A 17,262-nucleotide genomic window follows, 5' to 3' on the forward strand; every position below is an offset into this window, starting at 1 on the left:
GGAAATCTCCCATTTCTAGGAAAGTTAAGTATTAGGTTAATTAAAAAAAAAAAAAAAGTAAAACAAAGTTTCTTCTAAAATTAAATTACTTGCTGGTCAAGACAGGAAAGGTGATGTTTTCTCTAGATTTGGGTATGTTACTACATAAATTTCTCAGGAAAACTAAAAAGTTAAAAGTCAAAAATGGGACAATGTATGTTATTCTTTTATGTTCCAGACAAGAATAAATCACAATGCTGTTGATGGCTCAGTACTGTACCTGCAAATTATAAAGCTTAGAAAAACAACTTTAAGGTCCTAAACTGGTAAGATTTAGAGTCAGAGATGGGGTTATTAAAACAAAACAAAAGGAATGGCTGTCTTAAGAAGCTTTGGAAAGCAAACATCATTGGATGACAGCCTGTAGAATGCAGAACTCCCTGAACATATTTGCTACATTAAACACACCAGTACAGAATTATTCTCACAAAGCAGGGTTCCTTTCACATTGGCTTATTTATTTTCACAATGCCACAAAGACGTCCCAAATCTTTACAATTCTTTACTTGCTTCTCATTTTTTAAAAAAGGAAAGCCCTAGAATATCAAATTATGTTTAAAAAATTTTTAACTGAATTAGTTAAGTTATGACAATGATAGAATATGCCAGTCAATCAAAATTCCAAACTACTAAACCTTTGAAGTAAGAATGAACCGTGACTGGATCTCACCCATTTCACAGCTGTTCAGGCTGAGCAACTATCACCAATGCGAGTGCCCAGCCAATGCCACTCATGCTGAAAGCTCGTGTTCTGTACATCTGACACGCCGAGATTAGAGCCATGTTTTACCAACTTTTTAATTAATTAATGAGAAAAACCTTCTACAATGGGAACTGTGTTGAAAAGTCCAGTAAAATTAGCCAGCCTGTTGATACCTCACGATCTTCTGACGAATAGAGCACATTTTGTAACTATACAATTTATAAGCAACTAATAAATTCTGAAATGTTAGTAATATAATAAAGTTATAAATAGTTTACCATCTCCTTTCCCTTATATATTTTTATATTCATGCATCTCATTTATCTGCCTAGTGGGCTATTAAATTCTGGATTTAAATATGACTAAACATAAAATAAAACAGAGATGAGTGTGAATGTCTAAGCCACTACAAGCTATTAACTTGGGAACAGACTCAACCTAAGGCAAACATGGAGAAAGGTGGACTGGACATTGGGTTCTTCATAGTTTGACCTGTCAAGTACACATGAACACCCACGGCTCAGATTATGGATGTCTATGTGCCATACAGCTAACTGCGATAAATGGAATGCCCGTTACTTGAAGAAAGGCCCCTCCGAAGTGAAACTTTGCAAGATGTGGAGTCTGAACTGGTAGGCAACCATATTAGCAAGGCTTTAAGACCTAGTCAATATATACATATATATGGAACTTTCCATTTAAATTACAATGTCTATCACCAAAAGAACCTAGGCTAGCAGTGCTACAGTCCTAGTCAAAGGGTAGCTTTCCACCAGTCTTCTTCTGTTAGTCACTAGACTATCTTCCTGTTATCTGGTGATCACAGTAGACAGCACTTCAGGCTTAAGAGGCATTGCCTGAACGCAGTGTGCATCCGGTAGTCGAGCTGTTCTCAACATCAGTCACCCACTGCATCTCCTCCCTTCCCTTACACTCGGGGTAACTCCACTCACAAGTCCAGGGTTATGCTTGCATCTTCCACTTAATCCCTTTCTGTTGCCACAGCTGCTGTGTAACTGCTATTCAAAATTATGCTCTATTTCTGCAAAATCATCCTTATTGTCTTTATCAACTCTTAAGTTTCTTTTTAGAACTCTGGAACAATATGAAAACATTAAAAATATTTTTAATTTTGTCTTTCAAATACAATAAGATTCTGATATATGATGTTAAGATAATTCAATTACTAGACAAATGATCTCTGTTTACATAATACATACTTTGTAAAGAGGTTTCACTAAATTTTTCTTTAGTGAGGTGAGTTTCAACTGTTCTAAAAACAGTAAACTTGTGTGTGAATCTAAAGTATGTCCTTTATGAGACTATCTGTAAGTCAAAAACAAAAAAAATTAGGCAGATGGTTGTTAAAAATAATGTTAACAGATACATTGAGCATTTAACTTAACATTTGCTCAGTTTAAATTAGTTTAGTATAAAGGGCCCATTAATTAATTCATGAGATTGGTCAAGGCAAGACATTTGAACTAAACAATAGGATTTTTAAAGCAGTTGGTTTTGCTATTGATAACCTCTCTCTCTCTCTCTCTTTCTCTCTCTCCTCTCCTCTCTCTCTCTCTCTCTCTCTCTCACTCACTCACACACACACACACACACACACACACACACCATACTTACTACTTACTAGGTAACACACACACACACAGTAGAGTATTCTGGATATTGGATTTCCTCCCATAATCCTGTATAATTTACTGTTCACAATCTGCAGTGTTTTCAAAACTATGTATTAAACATGGCCAATTAGAGCTATCTGAGAAACTCTTAATTATTTGGGAACTTCAGGTGTTGCCAAGAAAACTGATGTTTAACTATTAAAAAAAAATGAAAATGCATATAAAAACACAACCGACTTAACACACATATTGGAAAAAACTCAAGTTGTAACTCAATTCTGTACTTTCTCAAACATGACCAAGAAAAGAATTACAAGTAGTAATGCTATGTCAAGAAGAAGAAACTATGACCAGTGGGCTCGGGAAGCTACACAGTATCTCTGCACTACATGTATGTGCAGAATTTAGCATATGACAGCACGGAAAACTGCCTTGCACTGAGGTTTTCCAAGAGGTACAACGAGCCTGCCAAGGAACATCTGGTCTGTACTAACAGCTTGCTGTCTTCAGTACAGGCCTTCATAATGTCAGTCACGCTGCTCTTGCAAAATCCCTTAGTATCTGAAACAAACAGAAATAGAGAATACCATATTTCAGTAGTCACTCTTAAACACACTCTTGGGAAGCTAACCCAACCCACTGCTCAGAAAGGAACAGAGGATGCCACAACAAGCAAAAGCTAACCAAGCCGCTTTACAGTTACACATTTGCTCGTAAATCTTAACTAAGTTAAAAGAGGCACATATGCTGGGACTAATTACTAGAGAGTAAGGAGAAACAATATATCTATAAGCTAATAAAACACAGCAATTCTGATGACTAGGACGTCAGAGTCTGAAAGGCAGTCATCTGTTTTATTTTAAATTGAACTAGTATATAGCATATCCCAGCGTTTGTGATAAGATTAATGGAAACCAATAAATAGCTACTATATTTTTAAGCTACTTACAAAAGAGTTTTCAGTGCTGATAGGTAGGGCTATGATCGATGATGTGGGATTGAATCCATATGCACATTGAGTTTCATTTCATTGTCAAGAATTTGAACAAGTTGTTGCATGGATGGAAGATGTCCAGATTCCAGCTTAGACCACACTGGCACATCTACAAAAATAAACAGCCAGAACCCCCAAGCCCACCCCAAAACACATTAAAGATGTTTCCACAGTAGACATCAACACCACAAATATTCATTGAGTTTCATACACAATTAGTGATACAAAAGTGTATTGCTTCTTTTTCTTTTTAGGGGGTTTTTGCTACAGAAACAAAACAAAACAAAACAAAAACAAAACCCAAGGGCATTACAAGTCACCATAAAACTATACTTGGGATTAAAACCTGAGTGCTCCAGTATACAAGAGCACAAATACCAGCCTCTCTTGCTGACTGGTCAGAAAAGGACATCAGTCAAACTAGATCTATAAAGAAAAAGATAAGTCACTAAGGTAGAGTAAAGGTTTGGAAGTTGAAAGGAGTGCAGGCCTGAACAGGATGTACAAGGGAGTGTCACAAGACTGACTGAAGAAACATAGAAATTTAGGTTGTGGGGGGAGAAAAACCTGCAACCAACCAAGAAGGAACATTTTGCCTAAGGAATAGTGTCTATCACATTCAACTGGCACAGCAAGCTGCAGGCAACGGTGGGAACACATTTTAAAATTTGGCAGTTGTTCAAATAAAACTATTAGATAGGCAACAGGATATGAAACACAGGACCATGGTCCCAAATTAGATTTTGCAAGGGACAAAGCCATCAACTAAAGAGTACACATGGAGGAACCCATGGCTCCAGACACATAGGCAGCAGAGGATGGTCTTGTTAGACACCAAAGGGAGGAGGAGAGGCCCTTGGTCCTGGAAAGACTTGATGCCGTAGTGTAGAGGAATACTAGGACAGGGAAGTGGGGGAGGGTTGACTGGGGAAGGGGAGATGGCTTATGGGATTTGGGGGTGGGGGGGGGCGGGAAGGGAAACCAGGAAAGGTGACAACATTTGAAATGTGAATAAAGAATATATCTAATAAAAAAATTTTAAAAAAGATTTTGCAAGACCTTTGCTCACACTAAATACACTGGCATTATCTTGATAAAGAACTTGCTTAAGGGGTTTGCCGCTCAAGTGTAACAAGGGAAGCTTCCTTACGAAGGTCATGGTGGCCAGCAATGATGCCACACACATGTAACCCAGCACTTAAAAGAAGTGCTAGGGGGATCGTGATTTTTCCATCAGCCTGGGCCATTCCTTACATAACCAGAGAACATATCTCTGTGAAACTCTCCTTGATGTAAAGTGTTTTGCTATAAACACAGAAGTTTGAATTTCAAGTATTACTTTCATCCACTTAAAAATGACCAGGCTTGGTAGTGCATGGCTTTAATCCCAGCACTCAGAAGGCAAAGGCAGGTGGATATCTGTGAGTTCAAAACATCCTGGTCTACAAAGCAAGTTCCAAGACACAGATAAACCCTGTCTTAAAAAACAACAACAAAAGGTAAAATTTATGGTTAAAGGTCTATTATTCATTAACCTACTCTTCGGAGACCACATGTGGCCATGTGACATGGACTGGGAGGGAGAGCAGTGACCACAGCAGCAGTAGATCTAAACAATGTAAGACAAAGGACTCGAGCATCTGGGAATCCTTAACTATGAAATGGAGGACTATCCTAAGTTTCTGCGAAATTGGAGAGACAGATGATGAAACAACTAAATGAACAAAAACCCCAGAGGAAAACCAAAGTAGCACGGGGAAAACAGAAGGAGCTAAGAACTTATTTTGAAGTGGGTTGTTTAAGAGTCCCAGGTAAAGCAGTCAAAACAGGTGTAGAATATCCCTAATGCTGTGCACTGGAGAATCAAACAACTCTTACTTTAAAGCCATGGACTAGAGATTAGCCAGAGAGCTAGCACACGGGAGCCAAGTAATGTAGGATCCTAAAACCTCAAGTAGCAGTGAGGATTCTTCAAGTTCTATCATAGAAAGTCTTTTATATGAATATCAATGAATCTGCTCATGAAAAATGAAAAGCCTACTGTTGCTAAGCATGTAACTCATCACTAATGCACACCACTCAGAACTTACCATTTAAAGTTATCTCAAATGCACCTGTTGACATACACTGGTTCTCAATCATGTTGCTCAGGAAGAAAACCATCATACATGCATAAACCTAGAAGTCAAATGGCACAACACAAACGAGTTTATTTTGATACAGTCTCAACTTTAATAGTACTTTAAGATACTTTAAGTGTCCATATAAAAGACTATCCTAGCTCACAGGTTTAGATATCATCTACGCATCAAGAAAAATTCTTAGCTCTTTACATGTGAAAGAACACATGCACAGCATACACATTATATACAGAATTTCCAAAACATCTCAATAACTGAAGTAAACAATGCCAGCACAATGGTTCACTTTACCAATGTCACATGTAAAATGTCTGCATGCACGAGAGAGTAGTGAAGCAATCACCAACAACTGTCTGTTACATACAACCTACCTATGATTTTTAAAAATTGTTTTAAAACCGTCTGTAGGTTTAGAGTGCTCCAGCATACAGAAGTACAGCATTCGCCTCTCAAAGGCAAAAGCTACCCTTTGCAAGAAGAGCAGAGGCACTCACTGTGCTTTAATTTAGTAAACTTACTGGACAACGAGTTGGATGTGGTGAAGGTGTAACAGGAAACGCCTGTGAGAGAAAGGGCTTGCCTACCTATTCTCTTTGAGCCAGGTGGTGGTTGATGCCACAGCTTTTTATAGGAACACAGAAGGCCCCATCATAAAATCTCTATCTTTAACTCTCTTGGCTCTTCCATGGCTAACCAGGAATAGCAACTCTACCTACAGAAGCCAATGCAACAAGCACAGCGTGCTATAGATACACAAGTAAGCAGCAAGAATAGTAACTAGTAAGCACTCCGCTGCAAACCCACACCTGGCTAACAACGAGTGGAAATATGCTTCTTTGAGAGACACCTAAGGATGCTTATGTTAACAATACCTGTTCTCGAAGAACCATAGACCGTAAAGTCTCTGTTAAAGATATTGAGACTTGAACTAGAGGGCAAAGCTAGAGCACTCCCCAGAGAACCTTGCTTTGTAAGGGAAGCGTCTATGAAATTAGACCCATTTCCAATGATAGTAAATGACTGGGGAACGGATTTTAAGTAAAAAGACAGTGACTAACCGGCAGAAGGTCAGGCTGTGGCCCCAGGCAGTAAGCCTGCCCACCTGGCTGAATAAGAAAAGCCAACGTGAGAAAGGCCTAACTTCTCCTTTTCCTTCTTTCTCTATCCTAAGCATGTCCTCCTTAATTCTTCTGACTTTTGGGGTTTTCTTATTCTTTCTCTGTACCATAAATAAGGCTACTGACCAATCATGGGTCTGACTCCACACCAGCTTAAATGACGTGGCTTTCCTTTTCTCCTCAGGCCCGTCAGCGGCTGAGGTTTTACAGCTTGTTTCTCTTTTAAATGCTAACTGTCCTCATGCTTTTTATAATTTTATATTTTTATAAAAAAATAAAAAATAAAAAAAAGGTAATCTAAAACTGTATGCTACAAAATTCTACAAATGAAAAAACTAGCACATGATTCCCAACTGTATTCATATTGATTCTTCGCAGCAATTTGTCCAATAGCCATGAACAAAAAAGTCGAAGGATAAATCTTAAGAGTTTCAATAACAAATTAATGGGAGCATATACCCATTAATACTACATTACTTGCTACAAAAGGCTGCATTACTTAGAAATGCTCTGCTAGATACGATTTGATCTACGTTAAATCCGGTAACAACTAGGTGTGTGCCTAGATTTTGCTAGAGAAACCCAAAGTTATGACGAATGACCTACAAGCATCATCACTCACTGTGCAGATTGCTAAGGGCAATTCAGGGCTTCCCCAGAGACAGAACATAAGTCCCTAACAGTGACAATCACAACAGCCACACATGCACACACACCTTCCCAAGCGCTTGCACCCCCACACACACAGAGTCACAGTCAGTCACTACAACCTAAGGGCCACAGCCCAAAAGCCACATACCTTATTTTCTTGGCCCCACTGCCAGATGCTAGGAGCTTGCATGCCGAAAAAAGCAAAAGGATCTTTGCCAACAATTATTAAGCCTATTAACACTAGTTTGAAGACTGACAGGAAAGATGCTATGTGCCTACCAAAAGAAAATAAACAAATTAATCAGACATTAATTTCTTATATCAATTAATAATTAATTCCTTATATATTGAAATTTAATAAAGTTTATGAAAAGGCATTTTCTTCATATAAAATCTAAGCTATCTTCATATAAAATCAAAGTTATTAATTATATCAAATATATAAGTATCACTGATCTTCTAAGAAATGTGGGAGGCTTGGGGTATAATTCAGTGGTAAGATACACACTCAGACAACAGCTTGGGTTCAATCTTAGCCTAATTTTCCAACATAAATTACATAAAATCACTCACCTATAGATTGGTTGCGGGAGATAATTCTCCCCTTCGATGCGGATGTCTGGATACCGCTGGCTTATAACCCGCATGTACTCCTCAAACACCCGCCTGTACCCTCAGGATACACTGTCGAGAAAGAAAAGGTTTCCATTAAGTGTTCTGCCTGTATCTAGACTTCAAGTAAGGTCTAAGAATTATTATCAGATTAAAACTTTTTCTCAGAATCCTTTAAAATTAATGACTAAACTCAGACAACAGATACATGGCAGGCTCCCCCTCCCCCATTTTATAAACCTTATGTTTATACCCCCAACAAATCAGCCAGTTTTAACAGTACTTCATAGCTTTGTGTTAGGCAACAGCAAATACCAATTTACATATTCCTGCATATCAAACCCTCACAACAACTGATCCTCTGTAAAGACTACAGAAATAATGGCTAAAATAATGCAGTGGCAGAGACAGTGTGGAACTGCTTACACAGAGCCCTGGATGTGCACCTAAGGACTTCAGAAAGTGACTCAGAACAAAAACACAGCAGGGCCTGTGAGGGAATCCAAATAGCCGAGAAGGCCTCCCTCACAGGTTTCTGAGCATATCTGTATTTCCCCAATAGAATATATTTTTTTTTTCTCTTCTCAGTCCCATTGAAAAAGTTCTTACTGAACATCCTCCAAAGACTCTGGTATTAAGCATTACGTAATAGAGAGTAACTTTTTAAAAAACAAATCCACATTCATTTCTAGAAACTGTATGCTCTCCTCTAGCAGTTAGGCATCTCTGGAGCATGAGCAACGCCGGATCTCCTGTAAGAAGGACCTGACCCTCTGCCATGTAGGCTACAGAGGAGATAGAAGAAACTGGTGGGGAGAAGTCCGCTTCCCCCCCAACCCCCAACTGTAAAGGTTTGTTACTCTGCTCCCTCCCTAGCTACCCAGCAATTCTCCCAGACCCTCCCCCTTCCTTTCCTTCCTTTTTTTCCTCCCCCAGGTGCTAGGGACAAACCCAGAGCTTTCCTTGTGATAGGAAAGTACTGCACTGAGCTACACCCTTAGCCTGCCCAAGTTTTACCCTTTAATTTGGAGGCATTGAGAGGTAGGGACTTGGAACAGGTCTGAGTTTAGTATAAGTAGATATGTGACTACAATTAGCTATATAGTAGAGAAGAGAGAAGAAAAATAGTTGGTCCCCAGTCAGGCAACTAAACTGTAGAGTTGGAAAAGCATGCTGGAAGAGTTGGGAAAGAAACATTTCTAGACTTCCTAAATCTAAACTTTCTAACTTCCTAAGTTTCCATAGTTTCCAGTTCCAGAGTCCACATGAATTCCCCTCAAATATACTCTGAAATATACTACCCGAGGCCATCTATTGCTGCTCAGCGGTGTTCCCAGAGCCCTGTCATATGATAACATGAGTACTGGCGTAGGTTTGATTCATTTAAAGGACCATGAATTTGAAAATCAGTTTTAATATGTTTTTTCAGATAGAAGTATTTAGTCTACAGAGATAACTGTAAAATGCCAGAGAAACTTTTCAAGTCTGCCTATTTTCCAATGAAAGCTTCCTAATCCTAAATTTACTCTTCCCTAAAACACTCTACTACAGCCAACAAACACTCCATTTCTTGTCACATCTCATCTGTTTTCAAGTAACTCTGTTCCTAAATCAACTATATCACACACAAATACAAAAATGTTTTTCATAAAGTCATCCTGGCCCCCATCCCCACACCAACCCTAAACTGACTAGGTATTCTGGTTATTCCATTTGGTTCATGCTAAACCAACAGGTTGGTTAGAGTCTAATCTGAACCAATTTAAGAGGTTCTAACACGGAACCTTGCTTCGTTGTCACACAGCTCAGAGGAGTCCCTGCTGTCCCTGATGTCACATGCTTGCATTGACTGTTAGCAGTCTTGCTTATACCAATTATTACATTAGCTCCCATGAACTCATTATTTTCTAAGTACATGACTTTTTGAATTAGATTATTTCTAAAGGGTAATAAATTCAGGACCTGAACTGGATCAGAAATCAATCAGGTCAAGATGATTCAGCAGGAAAAGATGCTTGCTGCCCAGCCTGAGCAACATGACACAGGTCCCTGTGCAAGGACAAACTTTTGAATGTGCGTGTGCACACAACAAGACAACAAACTACAGACAAGATGGATACAAGTACAGCTACCACTTTCAAATCTTATTTCTCTTTTGACTTCCCACAAATCTGATCAAAGAAGCAGGCCCTAGAACAAAGCAAGCCTGTGAGGTTTTGCCTTCTCTGCTTTGGACTTGAGCAGACTCAGAAAGGGAAGTCTGACTTGTTCATGGTCACAAGACTGATAGAGGAGCCAGGCGTGGTGGCGCACGCCTGTAATCCCAGCACTTGGGAGGCAGAGGCAGGCGGATTTCTGAGTTCGAGGCCAGCCTGGTCTACAGAGTGAGTTCCAGGACAGCCAGGGCTACACAGAGAAACCCTGTCTCGAAAAAACCAAAAAAAAAAAAAAAAAAAAAAAAAAAAAAAAAAAGAGGGCAGAGCATGACTGGAGATCAGGTTATGCCAACCCATCAACAAACATATCTGACCCCACTGTCCAATTTACTCAATGGTCAATGGAGCCACGGATTTTCCCATAGGACAGATGTACATAAAAAATGTTATGGGCCAGCAGGTAAAAAGTACTTCCCACAAAAGCACACAGGATGATCTGTGTTCAATCCCTACAACCCATGCTGAAGGATAACCAACTCTCTAAGGTTCTTATGACCCTTACACATGCATTGTGGCCCATGTGTGGGCCGACGGACAAAGTCAGGAAATATGCTCTCCAACAATCCATCATCTTCCTTTGACAGAACATTCACTCTGGTCTAATTATAATATTGTGTTAGCCAACTCTCTCTGCATTTTGAACATAACAATGTAAAAGTGACAGAGTACATATGAAAATGATTATCCCTATTATTAGAAAAATATCAATAGTACTTTAAATGAGTAAGAGTTCTCAGTCTCCTGAAGGAGTTTACAATCTAATTTGAGAGAGACAAATACACAGCAATCTCTGGAGAACAATTATAAGGTAACACACAAGCAAGCCCATGATGCAGCGCATAACTCAAACATGATAAAGTGAAAATATAGCTGTAATTTCACAGTAATGTGTAACTTTCTACCACTCTTTTCTCAGGACATAAACTATCTGCCTTCTATCCTTTTTCAAAAATCATCTCTATCCTCTCCTCTTTATCAGCAAAATTGGCACTAATAAACACGGACTCACGTACTGAACATTGGGGCTGATCTGAGCAGTAAAGTCACAACATGAAGGTAACTCCACACACACTACACAACCACCTTCTACATGAACTGGTCAGAGAGAGAGACCTACACACAAGGAAGAGCCTGCCTGTGAGAGGCACAGATGCTAAGTTTAACAGAAGTTCTGCGGCATCTGAGAGCAAATGCTGTGGTGCCAGACCACAGAACAATGGCACACCACCCAGACTCTGTTCTCATCCTTAACCACCACCACCACGGGAATCTTTAACTTCAGGTACTCCTGCTTCTCATTTTCTTCTACCAGTCACGATTACCTACAACATTAAACTACTACTATACTGGGAGAACACACTGGTACACAATAGTTAGTTGTCCAGTCGTTTTCCCTTTGGAGACAGGGTCTCATAGTAGGTTACCTAGCTTGTCTTCACACTTTGGGAATGGTAGGTATGTGCCATCACAACTGGCCTGAAAATGTTTAAAACAGTTTTTAGTACATAGCTTCTATCAAATTCTAATTCAAAGTCTGAAAACACAGATATTCACATCAATCGAAGCACACTCAACACTAACAATGACGAAGAAAAAACTGTAAGGGAAACAGACCAAAATTTAGAAAAAGTACCTAAAGTTTGCTTCTGGAAAATTCCTACTTGAAACTTCACAGAGCTAAGACTTAAGAGAGACTGGATAGCTATCTTCACCTCTGCCAAGTACCCCATCCCTAGGATTCTATATTCCAGCTGAGGGTTGTTCTGTAAAGATTTATTTATTTATGTGTGAGTATTCTGTCTCTATGCAAGAATAGGACCATCAGATGCCATTGTAGATGGCTAGGAGCCACCATGTGACTGCTGAGAACTGAACTCAGGACCTCTTAACCAGAGCCATGTCTGCAGCCCCAGATGTTCAAAAAGAGAAACACTGGTGGGATTTAAGCAGTACAGGTGCATCAGAGTATGGAGGGAAACAGAAAAAATAGTACTGGTATATTCTTGTGAAATCTGGAGGCTTGGTTCAGTGGCTTAGAGGCCAGAACATAGCATATCCCACATAGAACCACTTCTGAGCTAAGCAGAGACCAGCCAGGTAATAGCCTACCAGACTGCAACCATCATCTACACTCCAACAAAGGGTTAGGGGAAGGATCAAGGAAGACAGAAGTCTTTGAAGTCCCCAGGGGAATTTGGTGGCAGGTGCTTGCCTAGATCTAATACAAAATGGCACAGCATTTGCACACCCTATCTATACCTTCCTGAAAGTAGATTTTTGTTAATACTCAACACAATGGAATAGTTAGCTGTTTATTCTACTGTTTGGAGAATACCAGCACACCAATACCACCACCTCTGCTGCCCCAATGAAGACATTTTTAATCAGAGATTGGCTAAATCCATAGATGTGAATCTCACAGATACAGAAGGCCAACTATAATTCAACACTTCAAGCTGCTAAATTACCTATCTCTTAAAAATCCCTCTAACATCTTTGTATATCCACTAAGTTTTGTTCCAAGTTTTATCACCTCTCAGTTGGACAACTCTAAAATGCCCCTTCTCTTCTAACTATATTCCCTTCCATTTTTGTCTCTGGAATACCTTTTCTACAATAAAATCAGTTGGCTTTTCTGATGCTAGTTGAAACCTCAAGGGTCTATTCTACTCCTTCTTTAAAGTCAATAATAGCTTTGGGCTTCTCATGCAAAGTATATTTTCTTATAATAAGGCCACTGTCTACAGTCCTATGGAAACAAATCTCATTATTCTCTGTTCAAGGGCAGAGGAGGTGACTCAGGTGAAAATGCTCGGTCAAGCAAGCAAAAGGACCCGAGTTCAATCCCTAGCACTAACAACAAAAAAGCCAGGAATGATGGTGTATGCCAGGTCTCAAGTTTGAATCTTTGTCTCATAAACAAGATGGAGCTCCTGAAGACCTGAAGAAAGTCGACAAGCTCCCTGCCCTTCCTTCCTCTCCTCCCCACCTCCCTGTTTCCCCTCCCCTTCGGGTCCAGGTTCATTTCTTCAAAGAAATCTTCTTGATCCCAGACTGGGACTCTGCTATCATTAAAACTTTCCCTTATATCTCTTAACAGAATTGCAATTGTATGTGCTAGTTTGGTTTTGCCGATAAAAACCACAAGAGCACAGAATTTAATTCTGTGCAACACATAAATATTAGAATAGGCACAAAAATATTAAAGTATGCAAATATCAAGTGTCAATTAACCAAGATGATCCACAATGTCTCCACTTCAGCATTTTGCTAATCTTGATCAGTATCAATCAGTTTAGGATTTATATAAATCAATTTTTGGTCTTTGAAAAAATGTTTAAATTGTGTGTATTTGTAGAGAAGGGGGAGGGGGAGGTATATGTAGCTGCCTATGGAAGTCAGAGACATCAGAAATCACGGGAGGTGGAGTTTCTGGAGTTACACACTACCTGACATGGGAGCTGGGAATGTGGGCAGCAAGCAGTCAACTGCTGAGCATTTCTTCAAGGCCCCTCCTCAGGTAGGTGGTCAATTTCTTTCTACTCTACTATGAAAGCGAAGGCTGAGGCAGCATACGTTTAAATAAAAGTCTATTTTCCTAATGCCAGCTTCAGTTATCTCTGAAAAATTGTAAGCAGGAGCTAGCTATCCTAGAATTATAACCTTAATTAAATTGCTAATTTGAAAATTCGGCATATTTTAACGTTCTCAAAGGTTTACTTCATACAATCTACTATTCTCAGTAATTCAACTGTCTAATGCTCAAGGGAGTGTTAACTGTAAAGAGTAATAGTAGCCGAGCAGTGGGGGCACACACCTGTAATCCCAGCACTCTGGGAGGCATAGGCAGGCGGATTTATGAGTTCAAGGCCAGCCTGGTCTACAGAGTGAGTTCCAGGACAGTCAGACAGGGCTATACAGAGAAACCCTGTGTGTGTGTGTGTGTGTGTGTGTGTGTGTGTGTGTGTGTGTAGGGGGGGAGTAATAGTATCCTCTTCAAACTGTAGCAAATGCAGATCTGATTGTTAAATCACTCATTCTTAGAGAACATAAAGACCCACTGTGCCTATGGGCAGCTCCCAGAACACACTACTGACCCACAAAAGCCAGAGGAAGGAAAGTGAGATAGGACTTTAGACCAAGGACTGATCAGAGAACTTCCTTTTTAACATTCAGTATTTAAACATCAAAATACTCATCAAAATGGTGTGAAATCATTAACACCAAAAGAATCTAATTCTACTGTTCAATCAACAAACACAGTAAACCAAGGGCTCAGAAACAGAGAACAAAATGGTGTCATTTTTGGAAGTTTCCTGGTGGCCCTGTCTCGTGCACTGGCAAATCTTAAGCTACTGTGTTGGTTTGTATATGCTCTGCCCAGGGAGTGGCACTATCAGAAGAGGTGTCTCTGTGGGCATGGGCTTTAAGAGCCTCATCCTAGTTGCCTGGAATGAGTATTCTGCTAGCAGTCTTCAGATGACGATGTAGAACTCTCAGCTCTTCCTGCACCACACCTGCCTGGACGCTGCCATGCTCCCACCTTGATGGTAATGGACTGAACCTCTGAACCTGTAAGCCAGTCCTAATTAAATGCTGTCCTTACAAAGAGTTGCCTTGGTCACGGGGTCTGTCCACAGTAGTAACACCCTGACCAGGACAGCCACTGACACAGCAGATACCGAATGGACAGTGGTTGGAAAGGCGCAAGAACACAGAACTTGGTCAGAAGCTTCATCTCTTTCACACTCAATTCCATTATGCAGTGGGTTGCTATTTTGTTCTATTAGCAATTACAAAAGTGGTAACAGTCCAGAAGGAAGGTATGCTGAGCTATGACAAATATTATTTACAAATACTTACAATAAATATAAAACACAAAACTCAATGAAATGAACTTCTTTAGAACTGTTAGGCTGATTTAAAAAAAAGTTTTAAGGCACTGTAATTTCTGTTTTTTTCTCATGTGTTTATGTTCAACTGTATTAGTTTCTTCTCCCTTCCCAAACTTTCTCGTCAATACCAGAAGCCTAATATTCACTTTACTATGAAGATTAATCTCTGGGGAATAACAAGCTAAATTTAACCACTTGGATATAATAAAGCTATGTCTGGTGTATATATTCTAAAACATCAAAGGGTTTAGGATAATGGTAAAACAAACATTTGACATTTTAAACAAATCTGAACCTAAAGTACAAAGAAGTACTAAACACCAAAAGTTCATCTACAGTAATTAAGGTTTTGTAAAAGCTTAGTGTTAATGACTGCTTGCTGTTCCTTCCAGTTGCTGTTTTTGATTTGTCATGTTTTTGGGGTTTTTTTGTTTTTGTTTTTTTTTGTTTTTTTGTTTGTTTTTTTTTTTTGAGACAAAGAATGGGGTAGCTCAGGGTAGCTTTGACTTAGTGATAATCTTAAATATTTGATCCTTCTGACTCCACTGGGATTTCAGGTGCCACTTTAAGGAAAATGCACATAGTAAACTATAACAAGAGTCCAAATACTGCATCAGAGAGACTTGGAAATTCGACCTGGGTTCAATCAATCACACACATAATGGACGAAGAAAACACACACACACACACACACACACACACACACAAACCAGTCTTAAAATCTAGTTAAATCCCAACTAACACATTTAACTATATTTGTCAGCTGGTAAAATTGCTACCACTTTCACCACTTTCTTAAAAAAAAAAGTATGAGGGGCTGTGGGTGTTGGTCAATGGAACAGCAGCGATCTGTGATGTAATAAATATCAGGCGTATAGTAAAGGTCCCAGTGAGTTTTGTTTGTAACCAGAAAGAAGTCACCAGTTTTCACTCGAAAATTAACATCTCGCCGTCTTATTTTCTGATTCTCTGGTTTAAATGCCACATTTTTTTTTTTGAATTTTTGCTTCGTCTTCAGTGATTAAGCACAATGATTAAGTAAAAATCTAAAGACTGGTACACGTTTTAAAAAGTCGGCGTTAAGTGAATTCAGCCCAACAACTAAACTAAAAAGTACCCAGATTCTGAAAAGAATTATTAATTTGACATCCCTTTTTTTTTTTAAATCGGAGCTTTTCAAAGCTTCCTCGACCCCTGCTCTGCCTTAGTATAAAATGGATCCCTGTCCTGCTTTTAATGTTCAACTAGTCAACAACAAAGTCCACTACTAACCGACGCCAAAAACTGAAAACTCCCTTTTTCTATGAATGAACAGACCTTTAAAGTGGGGAGGCTGCCAGGGAGGCGTGCGGGTGCCGTGGAGACCGAGCGGAGCTGCGGTTTCTAGGAGCAGCGGGCTCCACCTCGCGTCCTCGCAGCGCTGCCGCCCGGCCCGGTCCGACCCGACCCGGCCCAGCCACCGGCGCACAGCGACGCGGAGCCGCGGACCCCGCCGCCCTCGCAGGCGGTCGCCTCGGAAAGGCCGGCCGCCCCACGCCAGCACTGCAGAGAAAGCTGAGGGCCGGGGGCAGCGCCCGAAGGGAAGCGGAGGCCCACCGAAGCGCCCCGACCCGGGGTCGCCCGTGCGGAAGGCGCTGGCGCTGCGCTCTCCAGCCAGACAAGCAGCAGCCAGCTAGGCCGCGAAGCCGGGACCTCGGGTAGCACACAGCCCGGGCAGGGCGGCCGGGGGTCGACGCGCGTACTCACCAAATCTGGAACTTGAGCAGCGGCCCCGTGGCGTACTGCATCTTTAATCTCTTGCTGGGCACGCCGCCCAGGTTGGCAGAGGCCTCGCTGCGGACCACCGCCGACGCCGCCACCAGCAGAAGCAGCAGGAGCCTCATCTTAATTGAGACAGCCGCTCCGGCCGCCTTCAGACCGAGACTGCAGCCCAAAACCTAGCCACGAACTGCTCCCCACTGCGCAGGCGCGCTCCGCCAAGGTCGGCGAGGGAAGCCGGAATGCGCCTGCGCATCCAGCGTCTGCGCCCATTCTGGGAAGGAGGGCTGACCCGTCATTTCTCCACTTGTTCCACCACCATCTTGGATGTGTGCATACACTGACAGGGTACCGGGGAGAAAGGGAGAATTTTTGCTAGTGAGATATAAAAGGGGCCCGTAATTGTTGCTCTTGGCAGGTATGAAGTTCTACATCCCTTTTGTCTTTTAAAGACATTCTCATATAGCTCAGACTGAAGCCAACTATAGCCTTGAATACCTG

The 17,262-nt window shown here is 40.7% G+C and overlaps 1 protein-coding gene across 1 annotated transcript; it reads right to left on the reverse strand.

Annotated features, from left to right (window-relative positions):
• Positions 1-476: 476 nt before the first annotated feature.
• Positions 477-16,964, reverse strand: Selenot (selenoprotein T). The gene is made up of 6 exons (XM_052180473.1): positions 16,750-16,964; positions 7,854-7,964; positions 7,429-7,555; positions 5,461-5,548; positions 3,326-3,479; positions 477-2,937 (listed from the first exon to the last, which is right to left on the reverse strand). The coding sequence occupies exons 1-5, from the start codon at positions 16,884-16,886 to the stop codon at positions 3,355-3,357; spliced, it is 588 nt and encodes a 195-aa protein (XP_052036433.1). The 5' UTR covers positions 16,887-16,964; the 3' UTR covers positions 477-2,937; positions 3,326-3,354.
• Positions 16,965-17,262: the final 298 nt, after the last annotated feature.

The sequence above is a fragment of the Apodemus sylvaticus genome, chromosome 4 (assembly GCF_947179515.1).
Source record: "Apodemus sylvaticus chromosome 4, mApoSyl1.1, whole genome shotgun sequence".
In the NCBI taxonomy this organism is placed as follows: Eukaryota; Metazoa; Chordata; class Mammalia; order Rodentia; family Muridae; genus Apodemus; species Apodemus sylvaticus.